The sequence below is a fragment of the Artemia sp. Qi Xiang Cuo genome, chromosome 18 (genome assembly GCF_049724085.1).
Source record: "Artemia sp. Qi Xiang Cuo chromosome 18, ASM4972408v1, whole genome shotgun sequence".
Lineage (NCBI taxonomy): Eukaryota > Metazoa > Arthropoda > Branchiopoda > Anostraca > Artemiidae > Artemia > Artemia sp. Qi Xiang Cuo.
In genome coordinates this window covers 42,816,699-42,834,694 of record NC_142811.1, presented here as the reverse complement: position 1 = coordinate 42,834,694, position 17,996 = coordinate 42,816,699, and the positions used below count along the sequence as shown (strand labels likewise).

The following is a 17,996-nucleotide window of genomic DNA, read 5'->3' as shown; positions in this document are numbered from 1 at the left end:
ACCCTATGTGCAGTTGATACTGCACTAAGTGTAAAATGAAAAACAGAAAAGAAGGGAAATAAATTGATGTCGAAACAAGAGAAACGACACTTAAATAAATAACAAATAATGGCAAGTTTATGTTTATATTGTATACAAACTCATAATTCTCAGCGGCATACGATGTATTAGCAATGGTCTCCAAGAATGCTTACAATTTTTCTAGTATATTCGAACCAATCTTGAATTTCGAGACCGGCGAACGATTTAACGCTAGTATTTAGCAAACCTGAAAGAAGTGTGAACGAATCATTGTTTATTCGAATTAGTAAAAATCTTTTTAGAAAGTGCAACATATAAAATGTGAGGAAGGGTGAAAAAATTGGAAAGAGATACAAGGGACGTGGGTAGAAATGGTTTCAAATGCAGCTGCTATTCTGAGAGAGGTATGTCGTGCAGAGGTATGCAGAGTGTGAGAAAGGGTTGATGTCCTAAGAAATTGGATATGAGAGATCAAGATATCTAATTTTGTTTTCGTGTTCGCAATGAGGTTTTTCTAACATCGGGATTTAGTAAGACTAAGCAAGTCGAAGTCGGGTGCGAGTGACCAGATTCTAGTGGTTATTCAAAGTTTGAATCAACTTGTTGTTTCAAATTGGGATTTCAAAATTGGGGTAGCTAATGAGAACCTTCAGAAGAATAATCTCATTGGTTAGGCTAAACTAAGTTTTATCAAATCAAACTTTGCTTTTGATTAGATTTTGTTTTTGAAGTTAGTGAAATTTATCTTATGAATGGTTTTGAATTTAACTAGTTTCAGAATTTCAGACTAGCTAAATATTGGTATTAATAAAATATCAACTTGAATAGACCATTAATTGGACAGTATCTTGTTTGAGTTTTTTTTTTATTTTTATCACCTTTTTTTATTAACGTTTAACAAGAATCGAAAGAGATTATTATTTTTCTATACCTAATATTATTATTTAATTCAATTTTTTCTCGAAATATTTTCAGTATTTATAGGAATTGTCTTTATTGAAAGTTTTTAGTCGTATTTTCATAATTCTGCCGTTAATTTATTTTGCTTTTCATAGTATATTCGAAAATTGTCGAAGCATACGAATTCCGCCATCTATGACGTTGTCCTGCAATGAGAAGCTGCAAACCGAAAAAGAAATTCCACATGGTGATAATGTATCAAACTTGTCCACTAATATAGCGGATAGAAGCTTTAAGATCAATGGAGGATCAAGTCGTATTCCAGGTGCAATATCCCCAAAAGAGAAAATCGGAATTTCGACAAATGTTTCTCTTCCTACTAGTCCAATTACTGCTGACTCACCTGGGGTACGTTTTAAGCTCTAGACACTTTTGAACATCTATGTAGTAGCCAGTCAGTAGTCAAAAGTTGTATTTGAAACGAAGCTAATTGTTCGCAAAATATTTTAAAGATCAACCATGTGTTAAAGATAAATTGCATTAGAAATGTTAAACGCACAACTTACCTGACGCAGATCTTACAAAAGAAAGAGTTAAAGGACTTGATATTTGTAACTTCTATATAACTAGATTTATGGGCGAATGAAGCTTTCTTTTGGACTCTATAATTAATGGCAGAATTTGTTTATTATCAAAGGTTCTATTCCCCGACTCTTCATGCAAGCGATAATAAAAGACATAACGAATATTAAAAAGACGAAAACCTTAAAGCAACGCCGTATCCAGAGGAGGAGGAGGGGGGGGGGTTACTGGGTATGAGCCCCCCCCCCCGAAATTTTCGTCCAACTCTTAAAAAAGTTACAAAAATGCATATAATTAAGTTTTTGATGTTTTTTTTTGTAAACCCCTCCCCCGAACACAGTTTCTGGATAACTCCTTGCCTTCAAGTATCTTGATAGATTTTCTTTCTTTTTGTTGGTGGGGGGGGGGGTACCTAAAAACTTGTTTACGAGGGGGGGGGGGTAATCAAAAGAATGAAGAGGAAGAGGTTTACCTCCTGGCGACTTTGTCTAATTGTCCCAAAAAATTTTTTTCTTTACCTGCATTTTTGGACCAATTTACGAGTTAGAGAAATATTTCAATGGTTTTTTTCAGGACAAATACCTTTTTTGGCTCATTTTATGACCAATTTACGAGTCAGAGAAATATTTTTTTTTATGGATGGGGGGCGGGAGGTTAAAACCGGGTAACAAATCTACACAGTATCACATTGCTGTATGGCAGATGTATTAAATTACGTGGATGGCTTATATTCGATTTCTGAGTTGCAGAAAGGGGTCAGATTGTATAAGACAACAATTTGCTCATATTTGAAACTAAAAAATATACAATTGATACACTAAGGAAGGTAAAACAAATTCTCCTAAGGGGAAAATTTTCACTTTTTTGTTTTACCTTGACTTGACGCTCTTGCTCAGCAGGGTCGCCAGCGTAAAGGGAACTGGTTTGCTAAAACCAGCCCATGGCTAAAGCAGCCCATGGCTAAGGATGGGGCCTCATTAGGGTCAATTTTGCGGTTGAAGAGGCGTTGATTTATAACATCAGCCCCTCTGGTGCGCGGCCTCCCTCGAGGACGTTTCCAGACATTTTCCGAGGGATTGAAGTCCGAAATGATCCTTGCAGGGGTACCTGGCGGGAGGCGGAGTACCATCTTAGAGAACGAGCTTCTACTTGGGCGGAGAGGTTCGCTAACTTGAAGGTCTTCAGGATCTCAGTATTGCGGATCTTTTCATACTATTTGAAGTCTTCAATTCGACGCTGGTGTCCAGTTTGTACGGCATTGACCTTTCTTAGCTGTGTCTGGGTTATCGGCCATGTCTGGGAAGAATAGAGTATGATGCTTGAGACTGTGGTGTTATAAATTCGGGCTTTTGTGTGGCGATTTGTGGAAGACTGCTCTCAGGAGCCGTCCGAATACTGAGTTTACCTTGGCTGATCAGGCTGAGACTTCGGCGTCAAGTGTGCTATTTGATGATAAAATTGATCCGAGATACGTGAACTGCCTTACCACATCAACAGTTTCGTCGTTGATCGCAACAGTTAAGGTGATACCGATGCGGTCTTTTCTATGGGCATGATCTTCGTTTTCTTCCAGTTGATTTGCAGCCCACATCTGGAGGCAGTGGAGGGGAGCGTCTCGAGTGCAGACTTAAGTTTGCCGAGATTGTCGCTAAGGAAGCCTACATCGTTGGCAAACGGCAAACAGCAGTGCATCCTTGCCGTGCACCATTTTTGATGGGGAAGGAAGAAGAAAGCTTCTCGTTAACAAGGATGGCGCTTTCTATGCTGCTGTAGAGTTCTTTAAAGAGACTGACTATCTTCATTGGTAGTCCCGCAGCTTTCAGGATTAGCCAAAGGGACTGTCTGTCAACAGTATCAAAGGCAGAACGGAATTCAATGAAAGCTATGTAAGCTTTTTTGTTGAATTCCAGTGTCTTCTCAACGAACTGTCTGACTGTATGAATCTGTTTAGTTGTCGATCTTCCTGGCATGAATCCAGCTTGTTGGGGGCGGCGCAAAGCATGTAGGAAACTTGTTGCACGTTTCAGCAGGAACATTGCAAACAGCTTTCCAGGAACAGAGAGTAGCGTGATGCTTCACACTAAGTTTATGAAGTTTATGATGAATGTCTTTATTTAAAAGCTCTGCAAAATACTTGATAACTTTAATTAAAAATCAACGGACTCGGTCGAGGCCTTCGACCTCGAACTCGTAAAGATTATTTGGTTTCCATTGAAATAATGGTTGTTCACTCGAGTTGTTATCAACGTAGGTGATATACTTTCTTTCAGCAAAACTTCCATTTTTGCTTTATTGACTTGAATTACGGCTCCTGCCAAGGGTTCGGCGTAGACTTGTGATCCTTTGTCCGTGAGAACAGGTTTGAGTCTTGGTGTCACTGGTTATTTAATTTGAACGGGAGTCAGTGGCGTTACTCTATAAGCTCAGCCAGAGTCGTCCCAGCTCTAAATTGGTACCTAGAGAAATCTGGGGAAAGCAAACAGGAAGGATGATCGAAAGTACAGGATATCTGGCCCCCAACCCTCCCATTGTACTTCCTGGTTGAAGGGCCATAAATCGGAGATCAGCACCGCCAGTAGGGTCAAAATCCAATGCCATAAATTTTTTTTTTTTTTTTTTTTTTTTACGAATGGTTCGGTGGAGAAACTGATGAAATCAGGCGCCTCCATTTTGACCCATTGCTTGCCAAGCTCGCGGCATATTCCACTGGGATGTAGGCTTGGGCGAGAAATTTGTTGGCTTTGTCTTTCCACCTAGTGGGGAGGAGGGCCATCCGAGTCGTTTCTATCCGTGCAGGTTGGGTCGAAGTCAAACATAACCCTTTCTAGGGTGTCTTGTGGCATACAAAGGAGGTGGACGTACCAGCAAACAGTGCGCTGAGCGAGCTACGTCGAGAAAGGAGTTTTGCTTTTTTGGATGATATGGGAAACACTTAAACCTGCTCGTTGTTCTTTAAGTAGATTTATCGTTTAGCAATAATGCTCTAAATGAAGTAATTTTTGGACTAATGAAGAGGACCCTTAGCACCTAGTTAGAAGGCCATGCTGGATCTTTGGTTCAGTTTATTCTGAAAAGTGAACCAATTGATAAAACATTTACTATGTGAACCAATTAAGAGTCTAAGGTGAACCTAAACATGTAATAATTGTGTAATATTTAATATTTGCTTCTTTATAATAATTATTTAACCATTTAATTTAATTAGAAAGTATTGTTTAATTATTATTATAATTTTTTTGAATTATTATTTTAATAACAATGACAGTTATTTAATTGCTGTCTCAAAAAATTAATTTAGAGCTGAACTGATTAGTTAGTTTTCTTCGTTTTTTTTTTTTTTTAATTTAGGTTGGATTTCAGTTATATTCTGGATTGAACAGCATTGACTCAATTGTATATTTTGATTGTTTATTGCTTTCTTGTGTCTTCATTTTGTTCTTGTTTTCTAATTTCTTCTAGTTCTTCCTTTATTTTTTCCCCGATTTCTTTCAGTTTTCTTGTTTTTTGCCCTCTAAAGCCCATATTGTTTTTAGATTTTGGCTTGTACCGAGGAGGCTCTGTTGCTTGTAACTTGCGAAATATTCATAATATATTTATCTTCTTTGAACTTCAGTGTCTTAAGTCCCTTTTTCTTTTAATATTGTACATAGAGTTTTGTCATTGATTATTTTAGCTTTAGACATTTAATCTATCAAAGTAAGTAACTTAAGTATGTAAATTATTTGAAAATATTTTTGTAATTGTAATGTCAATTATAAATTTAAATTTAATAGATGTAAATTTAATAATATGTAATTTTTTTTTAATTGTAAGTCTCCCAAATTTCCATAGATTATGTTTCTCAGTAAACTTCAATGAAACTTCATTCATTGCTCTGCCTCGTTTTTCACTGTCAAGCGTAAAGTCATTAGTCATTCGTTGTAGACGTTCGAGTCAAGAATACCTGGTCTTCGGAATGGTCCTGGTGGCAATCAAAAGGCTTCACCTCCAAGTGGAAATCCTCCTCAAACTTATAGGTAAGAAAGGCACCGCGACAAAAGTAGGGCAAAGAACGCGAACTCCCTGGCCAAATATCAAACAGGTCTAAGGTCTCACAAAACACATCATATTACCAACTCTGGCTGAGTTCGTTTCTAAGGGATTTTATTTTCTCCTGGTCAGGGCCCTCGTAAGCCAAGAAAATTTTACGCCCTGAAGTAAGACTAACCTCTATTTTTTGTCTATCAATAAGTTCGTAAAGTCGGCATGTTTTGAAGCTAAAAGATTATATCTTTGCTTTTTAATCTAATAAGAAAGTGGCTATGTCTGTTTTTAAAATGTACGAGGGCAATTCAGAAACTAACCTCTGATTGGCTACAGTGCGTGTAATGGGGGGAGTAGCATGCCATTTGTGCATTCACGCACTCAGCAGGTCAGTCGCCATCAAGCCGCAGTTGAGTGAACATCGTAATTTTACTCGTGGAGGTATTGTGGTAGTCTGAAATGTGTGCTGCAATAGAAAATCCCGCCAAATGTGAAGTGCATGCTGTTATAAGGTTTTTTACAGCCAAAGGATACTCTGCAGCAGCTATTCATCGTGAGCTTTGTGCCGTGTATGGACCAAAAGTTATGAGTGAAGGAGTTGTCCTTGAATGGGTACGTTTATTTAAAAGTGGACGAGAAAACGTTCATGATGAAGAGAGGAGTGGTAGACCATCCTTGGTGACTGACAAACTCGTTCAGACAGTTGATGCAAAAGTTTGTGAAAATCGATGTTTCACAATGGCGGAGTTGTCTACTGATTTTCCACAGATTTCTAAGACTCTTTTGTACGAGATAGTGACAGCAAGATTGGGTTACCGTAAGTTCTGTGCACGATGGGTGCCCAAAACTCTTACCGACCACCACAAAACTCAAAGAATGGCCTCTGCATTAAACTTTCTGTCACGTTATGAGGACGAAGGAGAACCATTGTTAAACAGAATCATGACCGGTGACGAAACCTGGATTAAGTACATGAACCCTGAGACAAAAGAACAGTCAAAGATGTGGGCACATTCAGATTCGCCTACCAAACCAAAAAAAGCCCGGCAAGATTTTTCTGCCAGAAAACTGATGGCAACGGTGTTTTGGGATGCCAAAGGGGTGTTGTTGGTTGAATTCATGGAGCGTGGGACGACCATTAATCAAGACGTGTACTGTGAAACACTAAAAACATTACGACGGGCTATACAGAACAAACGCCGTGGTATGCTGACTTCTGGTATCGTTTTTTTCCACGATAACGCCCGTCCTCACTCTGCTCGCAGAACAACAGCCCTTCTTGAGTCCTTCAAGTGGGACGTTTTCAACCATCCACCTTACAGCCCAGATCTGGCGCCAAGCGATTATCACCTCTTCATGCATATGAAGAAATGGCTCGGGTCCCAGCGGTTTGATGACGACGAAGAGCTCAAAGATGCGGTCACAGGCTGGCTCAAGGCACAAGCGGCTGATTTTTATGCAGAAGCAATTTCAAAGCTTGTGAAGAGATACGATAAGTGCCTCAATCGTTATGGAGACTATGTCGAAAAACAGTGCAAAGATGTAGTTGTAAGATGTATATATTAAAATATTTTTACTTAACTTGGTGTATTTTTTTCAATCAACCGGAGGTTAGTTTCTGAATTGCCCTCAAGTATGAACTGGCTTCTGCAATGTTAACATATAATTGGTGTTTTCGTTATAGACATTTTCTTGTCAATTGTTCCCACGTGATACTAGAATGTCTAATGACCTTGTATACTTTTGAAGTCTGCTCAATAATATTACTGAAATAAATTCTTGATTATTGGAAAATAGTGTTTGAACTATACCTCTGAACAGTGAAGAAAATCAGAGGTAAGATTTTTAGTTCCAAATAGCTCATGTCTGACACAAAGGAACCTCCTGATATAGACAAGGAACCTCCTGAAAAAGACATAGAATTGTCACCTTTCCTGCCTTCAAAAAGCAACCTAACTAGAACCCCCCTCCCCCTGACTCCTATGTCTAAATCAACCACACATCTTAAGGGGATACAAGCCCTAAACTTCCTTCAAGCTAAAAGTGGTGAAACCCCTGGCAAAAAAAAGAGAAAAAAATTATGCAATTAGATCACCCCCTGAAGAACCCCAACGCGAGATTATATCACTCCCTGATAATTCCCAACCAATTGAATCGCTACCTAGCTCTTTGGATCAGCCATACTATTACATTGTGACCATCAAGAAAACCAATGGTCAACCCTTTTCTAGAGATCGGTTAATGGATATTAGAAAGCCTATATTTTTACTCGCTAACTCAACTTTTGAAGTAGTTTTCCTGAAAGACAGTCTGATAGATCTTTATTTTACCTCTCGCAAGGCCGCAGATTTAGTCCTTTCAAGTTCCAAGGAATTAATCGTTGAGGGTTCCAAAATCTTTGCGACTTCAAAAGAAGTAGAAAAGTCGTATAAATACGTGGTTTATGGTGTTGACACCGGTATACCAATAGAGGAATTTACAGCTGAACTAATTGATTCTTCGGTTCATCCCGTCCAACCAACAACAGCCACAAGACTCAGCTTGAAAAATGATGGTAATCTTATACCCAGTCGCTCAGGGGTCATTGTATGCAAAAACGAGTTGCAAAGAGAAGTTTTTTTTGTATGGTATGGCCCTTCGCCATAAGTCCTATAAACCAAAGCCCCCTACAATGCACAATTTACCTACCTCATGGCCATAGCAAAAAAAAAAAAAATTGTAAACAGTCACTCCAATCATGTCGAAAATCTGGTAAACCTAGCCACGTTACAGAAAATTGCACCGAGAAAGACGCCTACTGTAAAAATTGTAGTAACAAGGGGCACACGAGAAGCAACTTCGTCCGGCTTAATACAAGAGAGCCGAGATCCTCCGAACCTCTGTGAGATTGAACTTGCCCTACTCCGTCGTAGCCGCTACAATCCCTAGACAACCAGCTCCAAGTCAACCCTTAAATAGCCAAACCGAAGTTTCAAAGAACCAGAGGAAACAGGTCCCATTCCCAATAGATAAAGGCTGCTGATTTACCCAATGTTCCACAGAATTTCCTCTACTTAACGCCAAATCGCAGTCTTCCTCTTCCCAACTTCTAGTTTTATCACATCCACAAGTTATTCATAATAATAGTCAAGAATGGCAAAGGTTAGCCACATACCTCGTAGTTTCCCACCTTACTGAGGTTGACAGTGAACCAGTGCAACTGAAAAATATCCTTTTAAAAAAGGCCTTTACTACGCTTCTAGGAGAGGAAATCTGGCAAAAAGCTACGGTCCAACTTTTATCCTTCAAAGTAGGGATGGAATATCATTCTAACTCAACATTTCCTACGATCCCAACTGTTATCAAGTCCCCCAGAGATTTGAAAGAATCACCAGCACCTGAAACGATGGTAAAATCCCCAAGCCATAGCAAAAAAAAAAAAAAAAAAAAATTAAAAGCCGACCAGCGCAGTAACACAGAAATTGACGACCCCTCACGAAGTCTCTTCGGGCGAGGATGATGTTCAAAGCAAAACCCAAGCGAGAAGATACCCAACAAGAATACCTGACGACTAATTGATGTGTGACTTTTCGTTTTTAACTAATTTATCCCTTTCTAATAGCATTGCTTTTAATTATTTCGATATAGAAAGTAACCAGCATGCCAACCCCATAAGCAGCCCCGATGGTACCTTAACTCATGCTAGTTGTAAATACCTTGATATTCTCGATTTTGCGACCAATGTGAAGCCTAAACTAGTAAACCTTGATGTTCTTTTTTTCATCATCAGAAGCATCCGGGATAAGTGCACAAGTTTAAAGATTTGATTTCATTCAATAGTGTCTGCCCTTTTGACGTAATAGGATTAACAGAGATACGGCTTTCCGATAATGATGACACTAGTGATTTTTTACTCCCTGGTTACCAAATAATCCATATGCCCAGGAGATTGACAAATGTTTTCTGGGGGTATTTCACTTTACATCCGTTCGAATGTAAATTTTACCAGGCTATCAGAGTGCGAATCTATTTTCTCTACACAGATAAATCTTAGATATATTTATTCAATTAATTGTTAACATAGTTATTGACCAAAATTTCCTATATACTCTCCTTATTTTATAAACCTCCTCCATTTCCAACCTCATGTTTTTGTAATCTGTTTGATGATTTTTCTAATTTTATTAATATACCCCATATAAAGGCAATAGTTCTTGGGGACTTTAACTGTAACCTACTCAATGTTGGTAAAAATATTGAATCTGACACTTTTTTGAATCAGTAACTACGAGTGGTCTTCTACCCACAATTTTTTTCCCCAGTGGAGTTGATCCCGTGAGATCAACTTCAACATTAATTGATAACATTTTTGTATCCACTTCCCTGGGAAATGACCTGTCCTCAAATATAATATTTTCGGATCTGTCCGACCATTTTTATATTTACTTGTCACTACCTTCGCAACCACTACCTCTACGCTTTAGAATTAATATCCCAACACCTACTAGAAATTACAGCTCTGCTAATATACCCCATTTTATTGATTGCCTAAGAATCACTGACTGGTCCGATGTTTTAAATTGTCAAGAGGTAAATTCTGCCATAAACGGTTTTGCGCAAAGGCTAAGTGAGATTATCCATTCAACTTTTCCTATTCGTAAACCTAACTAGAAAACTATCGCTCTATGTCCCTGTATGTCATATAGCCTCATTGTCTCCTCGTTTCGTAAAAATAAATTATATAAAATAGCCCGTAAAAACTGTAGTGATATTGACCTGTCAAATTATAAAAAATTATAAAAACTTATACACTAAACTCATCCGTGAAGCGAAGAAAAATTATTATTATACAAAAATTCTCAATTGCAAAGGAAACCTGAAAAAGATTTGGTCCACCATTAATGATATACTCTAAAAAAATAGAAAATCAAAGTCTATACCTATTCGCCTTAAAGACACAAATGGTAGATTAATTGACCCTTTACATGCATCTGACGCTTTTAATAATTATTTTTCTAATGTTCCTAATACTGACCCCCTCCTCCTTACAGGCTGTCTTCCCTTGCTTCAATTCTAGATCCATGTTTTTCTGCCCAACTGATAGCAATGAGGTACTTCAAATCATCGGTTCTCTCCCTATTAGTTTTACACCTGACTGTCTTGGATTAAGTAATAAGCTCCTGAAGACCATATCTGTTTTTGTTCACGAGCCCATCAAGCATATTGCCAACCTAACTTTAACCCACGGAGTTTTCGCTGATTTACTAAAGTCAGCCATTGTTATTCCAGTTCTTAAAAAGGGCGATCCAACTGAGATAGTTAATTATCGTCCAATCTCAATTCTTTCTGTTATATTCAAAGTGCTCGAGAGAATCACCTTCAGACGTCTGTCTCCCTTTCTGTTTGACAGTCAACACTCAGTTTTCTTGATTTCTTCTCACCAATATGGCTTTCGGCCGAAATTTTCAACTTCTCATGCTCTAATTGACGCCTCACAGTTTATATGCTCTCATCTCGACCTTGAAAAAAGTGTATTAGGCTTATTTGTGGATTTCTCTAAGGCCTCTGACACGGTCGATCCTAGTATTTTGATAAGTAAATTAAATAGTTACGGTATTCGTGGTGTTCCCCTCTCTTGGTTCGACTCTTGTCTGGATGGAAGAGTGCAGAGCGCGAGCCTAGGTGGAGTGTCTTCTCAGCTCTTACTTGTTCGGAGGGGTGTCCCGCAAGGTTCCGTTCTAGGCCCGATTTTATTTCTCCTATACATCAATGATCTTGTTATGGACCTGGGCCCTCCAGTGTATCCTGTACTATTTGCTGATGACAGCAATTTCTTCATCACTGGCACCAATTTACCATCGGCAATAATATCTGCCCAAGTCTTTCGGAACAGAGTACAGGCGTGGTGCCTTTCGAATAACATGACCATTAATAGCAAAAAAAAGTCAAATAGCATTATTCAGAACCCCCTACAACAAGCACGTAATCCAGCCTGCTCTTGATCTCAAGTACTCTTCCGACATCCTCCCACAAGTGGGGGTTGCCAGGTTTCTCTGTGTATTTATTAACTCATGATTGCCATTCTCTAATCATATTTCTTACATCACAGGAATAATTTTGAGACAAGTAACTATCATTAACCGTGTGAATTATTTTCTTCCTCCTGACATCCTAGTTACCCTCTATTATTCCTTTATTTTTCCTTACTTTTCTTATTGCGGATCAGTTTGGGGAAATACAAACCGGTCCTTCACTAAAAAACTCAAATTTGCCCAAAACCTTGCCATTAAAGCAATTTTTCAGCTCATAATTCGGAAGCCCACTGTCTCTGTTCATCCAATAGAGCCTTTATAATTCGTAAATGCGTTTCTAGTATTGCCCATCAATCTCCCATTTACAAATCTATTATTCAATGGAACAAAATACCCTCCAGTGTTGAACTAGCCACAAGTTTCTGCAAGCTGTACAAAAATGTAACAAGACTTGATAATATAATTTAATTCTTTCAATTTTTAACCATTTTGCTTTAATTACCCATGTTTTATTCTTCTATCTTTTTTTTTTCAGTGTTACTTATATTTTTTTTTCTTTTTTTGGTCTTTAACAAGTTCTCTTCTAGGATTTTTATTGTTATTTATGTTTGTGTTATGTTTTTATTCCAATAAATTGAATTGAATTTAGTAGAATTAATAATGGTGTACAGAAAAAAGAATCAATCTAGTCTAATATAATTCATTCAAAATGCAAAAAAGTGGAGTGTGGGATGATGCGGCAAAATACATCGAGTTACACAATAGTACACAAAACAAAGACAGAACAGACATGAACAAAACATCTTCATCGAGCACAATTTTAGTTCTAAAAGACAACCAGATAGAGAAAAAAAAAGGATATTAGAAAACAAAAAATGAACAATGAAACGATCTAGTCATATGAGACAACCTATGAAATTAGATTAAGTTCATAGTTCTACAGATTGTCTTTTATAATCAAATGTTTCCACTTATTGAATTAAAGATTATTAAATGGTAATAATAGTTGCTAATTTTGAAAGTTTGAGTGTTCTTAAAAGTTGAGGAAAATATGCTATATGTTTTCCATAAGAATAGTCTAGGAATAGTTTCAGGCCCTCGTTTCAAAAACTATACATCAAGCAAGAAGCTCTGCGGAAAATGTGATTCGATTCCACTGTCTGTGTTTTTTAGTGATGGAAAGAAAAAATCAGGAATCTTCGTTTTTTTGGGTGAAGAATGGCATAATACCGAAAATCATGCTTCTTTGGCTGTCCAGCTGTGGCTAAACGAATAACAGGGCCTCCTTGAAGAGGCCACCATAACTTAGAGGAGGCTGAAAGGAACAATGAGCTTTACGTGTGGCATAAAAGACTGTTGCCTTGAATGTAGCGTTTGAGTAGGAATGTGCTCAGTTGTTTTGTCTTCAGGGCTGCCACAAAGTCCCTAAAGTCCTTAAAATCGAGTGAAGATCCCTGTTGGTCCCTTGAATTGATAAAGGTCCCTGTTCTTGCTTTGGTTTAAAGCTCCGTATCCTGAAGGCTACCAATACCTGTGAGTATACGGTTTGCAGTATTTTTCTTTCGATTGAGATTCTTGGAACCTATTTTGATTTGTCTAAGAAAGACAAGACTTGTTGTTACATAAGCTACAGTGTTACTGTCTGGATAGAGCAGAAAGACTAGTGACGGAAAGGAGTGACCCCCTTTGCCTCTGGAGTCAATAGGCTAGGAGGCGGTGGGGTTCGGTTGGCCTTGTTAATTACTTAGAAAATTCTTTTCTGGGTGTCACTTTGTTACACATATTATAAGAGAATGGCTCCAAGACAAAATACGAAAGAGGGGGAGTTAAACCAGGTTTCTTGCACGATTTTGAGCTTACATACATTTCTCAAACTATTAGACTTCTTTTTAGCGCCCTTTTTATTTGAATGCATTCCGGGTAATAGCCTTTATATTTTTCTACTAACTTCTTTTCTTTTTTTTAAGGTTTAGGGTTTGAAGTTTGAGTTTGAATAAGAATTGGAAAGCGCAAATTCAAGGAGACTTGGTTGGAAGAGAAAGATGCAACGGGACACCAAAGGAAAGTAGTGTAGAGCCGTTCTGGAAGGTCTGTTCTTTTTCTACTTTTCTATCTGCAATACAACACTTTTCATCCATAAGGGCTCCTATGCTTTAGTGGAGCACACCCGAACTGCTGAACATAAGAAGAATGTTACCATAAAGCTAACGCCTAATCAGCTTCGTTTCTCGGCAGCATCTTCCATGGAGAGTGGCAAACCGGCAGACCGAGCGGCAAACCTAGGTGCTTATGTAGTGCTGGAAGAAATAGCAGTTGCAGAAATTACATAGGCTCTGAAGATAATCGAGTCTGACTATACTGGGAAATCCTCAGACGGAATAGTAGATGTAAATACATTCTAAGACCACATTGGCTTTACATGACGTATGAAGCAAGGAAAAGAAAGGATATAATAAAGGGAAAATAAAATCAAATAAGTGAGAAAAACGAGGTTTTTGTCAACCAGTAGCAAAATATGAAAACGAAAAACAAGCAAATATTTCGACAAGGATCTCCGCCAAGTCGTCCTCAGTGCTCAGTAAAAATAAAAAAAATTTACCTTTTGAAGTGAACTCTACAAGAAGAGAAAAGACACTGAATCAAAACCAAACCATTCAGAAATAAATCAAAACAATTGTCCAATGGATTGGACTAGTATTCTTTGCTTTGCAATAGATTTTGCCTGTGCAATCTCGATTTTCATTACATCTGCGGACAGGTTGCCTTTAATTTGACTGGGCGAAAATATTGATTGATTTATCATTAGGTTATTATAAATTGGGCTGAAAAGACACCATCAGAAACTTCACAAATTGTTTTCCTAAAATTATTCGATCCATCTTCCACATTGTCAAATTTTAAACTCTCCAGATTAGTATTCAACTGTTTCCGGAAAGTTTCAACTGTGTGAAAGTTTCCCTCAAATTTTCATCCTGGAGTCTACCAACATCATAACTTCCTGGGAGGTAGTTACTCTTCCGAAGTTTCAGCTTTAAATTAACCCTAGACACTACTAGATGGTGATCTTCACTTTTAACATCGATAACAACACTCCTATATACCCAAGTATCTTTATTGATCCGACCAGTCTTCGGTTTATAAAAACATAATCAATAAAGTTTGTTGTCTTACCATCATGTGAATATCATGTTAACTTATGAGCCATTTTATGACCAAACACCGTATTGGTATAACTAATCTTTAACTAAATCTTTATACCTACAAAATTGCAGAAGTTTGTAGCCATCACTGTTTTCTTTTCCTATACCAAACTTACCTAGGCTAGGATACCATCTATCCCTATTTCTACCGACCTGGGCATAAAAATTTCCTAATAAAAACACCATATTTCTACCTGGGCCCTGTATATTTGCTCCTCTAATTGTAAGTAAAATTCATCTGAGTCACCAGTATCCCCGTTAGTCGGTTCTGTAGGGGCATATACTACTGTAAATGATACCCTGAACTTTTTTTTTTTTTTTTTTTTTTTTTTTAATTTAAATAAAATCCCTCCTCTCCTCTCAGTGGCACTAACATTAAAAAAAACTAATTTCAAACATTATAAAAATCCAAATGCCACCTTCACTCTACATTTTACTAAAATTTGCAGCCGATGAGTGGTTTTCGCATTATTTTACTTATACTAAAATAATTTGTAAACCATAATAACAATAAAATAAATTCTCTCCCGCAGAGAGGACGTCCCCCCTTCACAGGAAGTCCCCGCTTGCGGTGGCCATTTACAACAACAGACAACATTTTCTCTAATTCCATTTCTGCAAAGAAGCCACTACTAAAAGTAAAAAAAATATAAAAAAAATATCCCAATAAAAAATAAATAAAATAAAACAACAAAAAACCAAAAAAAACCTCTTTTACATTATCATTTCAGCTTATTTTTACAACACACAAAACTAAAGACACTAATATTTACGAAAAACAAATAAGCTTAAATGACCACCAAATCCCATTTTTAAACTTCATTTTTTTTCCTTTTTTCCTATTTTTTCCTTTTTTGGCTGCTAATTAAAAAAGAAAGAAAAAAACAATTATCAGTAATTTTCTTTAAACTACCTTACTGGCAATGCTGTTTTCTCACTCACTCACACAAAAAAACTATTTCTTACCAATAAAAAACTCAAACTCTCTCCACTACTTACTTTCTCACTATCTTTTTCCACCCACCATATTTACAAATAATTCATAATTCAAAATCAAAAAAATACTCTCTCCACTCTTTTCTTATCTTCAATAATTCCATTTTCTTCTCAATTAAACTCCTAAAACCCTCTAGACACACCACTTTCTTTCTTTTCCTTCTACTTCACACATAATGACACATATTTCCAATAATATAACACAGAGAATTTTTCTTTTTCACTTCCAAATCCAAATTTATGTCAAATTTCACCAGCTTTTTCTTTACTTCATCACTTTGAACTTTAATTTTGCACTTTTCACTTAAATAAAAAACAAACTGAAAAATTCCCTTATTTTCATTGCACTTGATGAACTCGTGGTCTAAACCATCTTCCACTACTTCAAAACAAAAAGAGCATTTTTTATCTTCATTTCTCAGGAAACGTGACAGTCTATTTCGGTAAGGCAGATTCATGTGTATGACTTGAAACATAAGCCCTCTCACTTTTGGTTCCATGGGGAAAGAATGTAAGTTTCTAAAGGCATTTTCAAAATTTTCAAATGGTTCTTTTTCTTTTACGTGATATCCGTTATTTTCCTCTTCGGGAGTTAAAATCCTGGTTATCTCAGTTTTTATTTCTGTACTATCTGCCATGAGAAGCCCCTTCTCTCGCAGTTGCTTTAATATCGGGAAAGAATCTTTCATGAAAACTGGGACGTTTGTGTCTGAATTTGTTGAACTAGGATTGTTTAGAAGGGGAACCAACCACTCTCTGGTTATTCGAAAGTGTTCTTGTGGTCCATTTAAAAATTCAAGGTTCATTCTAGCAAGTATATTTTGGCACAGTTTTCTAAAATCCAGTACTCCTAGACCTCCCGATTCCTTTGGGCAAAAGAGCAACTTCTTACTCAGTTTTTCTAGCTTACCGCTCCATATAAAACGCCACATGTAGGTTTCAATTTTCTTTGCTATAGGTTCCGGGAGGGGCATTACTGGGGCCAGATAAAGTATTCTTAATACACAATACATGTTGACGAAAGTTGATCTCTGGAACAAGGAAAGATTCCTGCCTCTATCTTCGCCACATAGCAAACACTGAATCTCGAGGACTTTCTTTTCCCATGCGTTCTGCAAGCAATTTCCTCTGACTGAAAACTCCACGCCAAGTGTCTATACTGTAGCATTGACTTCCAGTCAAGTTTTCTTTTCCGAGCTCCTAATCCAACTTGCCTTTGCATTGTTTGCTAACGGGAGTATCTTGCTCTTTTCATGTGAGTGCTGACGGCAAATATTTTTTCGTGCTATTCTAGGCCCCGAATTGCAGTTTTAATGTCACTCACTCCATCGGCGAAGAAATTCGCATCATCCACAAAAGCTTCAGACTTGAGAACTAAAGTTGGCAGTACTCTGATAACCGCTATTCTGGCTTCTATGTATTTTATCAACGGGTCGAGATAGATCTCGAACAGAAATGAAGAGCTTGGGTCACCTTGCCGGAGGGATATTTCAAAGGCGAATTCCTCAGTGAGGCTTCCATTTACGACCACTTTCGCCGCTGCGCCACGGTATAGGTTCTTGTAAAAAACGACAAATTCACCACAAAACGAATACTTCACCGTCATCAGTTCCCATAGGACTTCCCGGACTACCGAGTCGAAAGCTTTGATAAAATCAACGCATATTAAAACCCATTTGAGATTACCTTCCGATAGTTCTTCTCTTCTAAGGAGTAAGTCGCGTAAAATTGCAAGAATATGTTGGACTTTTCGACCCTTTATGCCCCCGTGTTGGGTCTCACCCAGAATCTCTCCCATCAGCTTTCTGAGTCTGTTCATGAGTACTTTGGAACATAATCGGGTATCACAGGGAAGTAGAGAGATGGGCCTCCAGTTCACGATATGTTGCATGTCTTTCTTTTTTGGCACTAATGTGATGATCGCTAGGGTCTGATCCGGTGTAGCTCCTTCACGTATCATCTCGTTCATTGCTGATAACATGATTTCCGAGATTTCACTAAAAAACACTTTGTAAAAATCGTAGCTAAAACCATCTCTTCCTGGGGCTTTCCCTGTTTTAGTAGAACTTAAAAGCTTGTTTTAGTTCATCTTCAGTTATGGACTGACTTAACATTTCATTCTCGTCCTTTGAAACCTTTCGCTTCACTTTAAAATCATCAAAAGCATTTGCCTCTCTTGCTCCTTCTTTCCATTTTTATACCCTGAACTTTTTAGTCATAAAATGAGCGATTAGTATTTTATTATTAATACCTTCCCAGCCTA

The 17,996-nt window shown here is 37.6% G+C and overlaps 1 protein-coding gene across 3 annotated transcripts in view; it reads left to right on the top strand.

Annotated features, from left to right (window-relative positions):
• Positions 1–17,996, top strand: part of Lrch (Leucine-rich-repeats and calponin homology domain protein) — a 144,991-nt gene that overhangs the window by 49,969 nt on the left and 77,026 nt on the right. For all 3 annotated transcript variants that reach the window (XM_089103910.1, XM_089103909.1, XM_089103912.1), the window contains exons 8-9: positions 1,077–1,329; positions 5,428–5,519. In XM_089103910.1, coding sequence (XP_088960036.1) covers positions 1,077–1,329; positions 5,428–5,519 — 345 coding nt within the window. The remainder of the gene's footprint in view (positions 1–1,076; positions 1,330–5,427; positions 5,520–17,996) is intronic.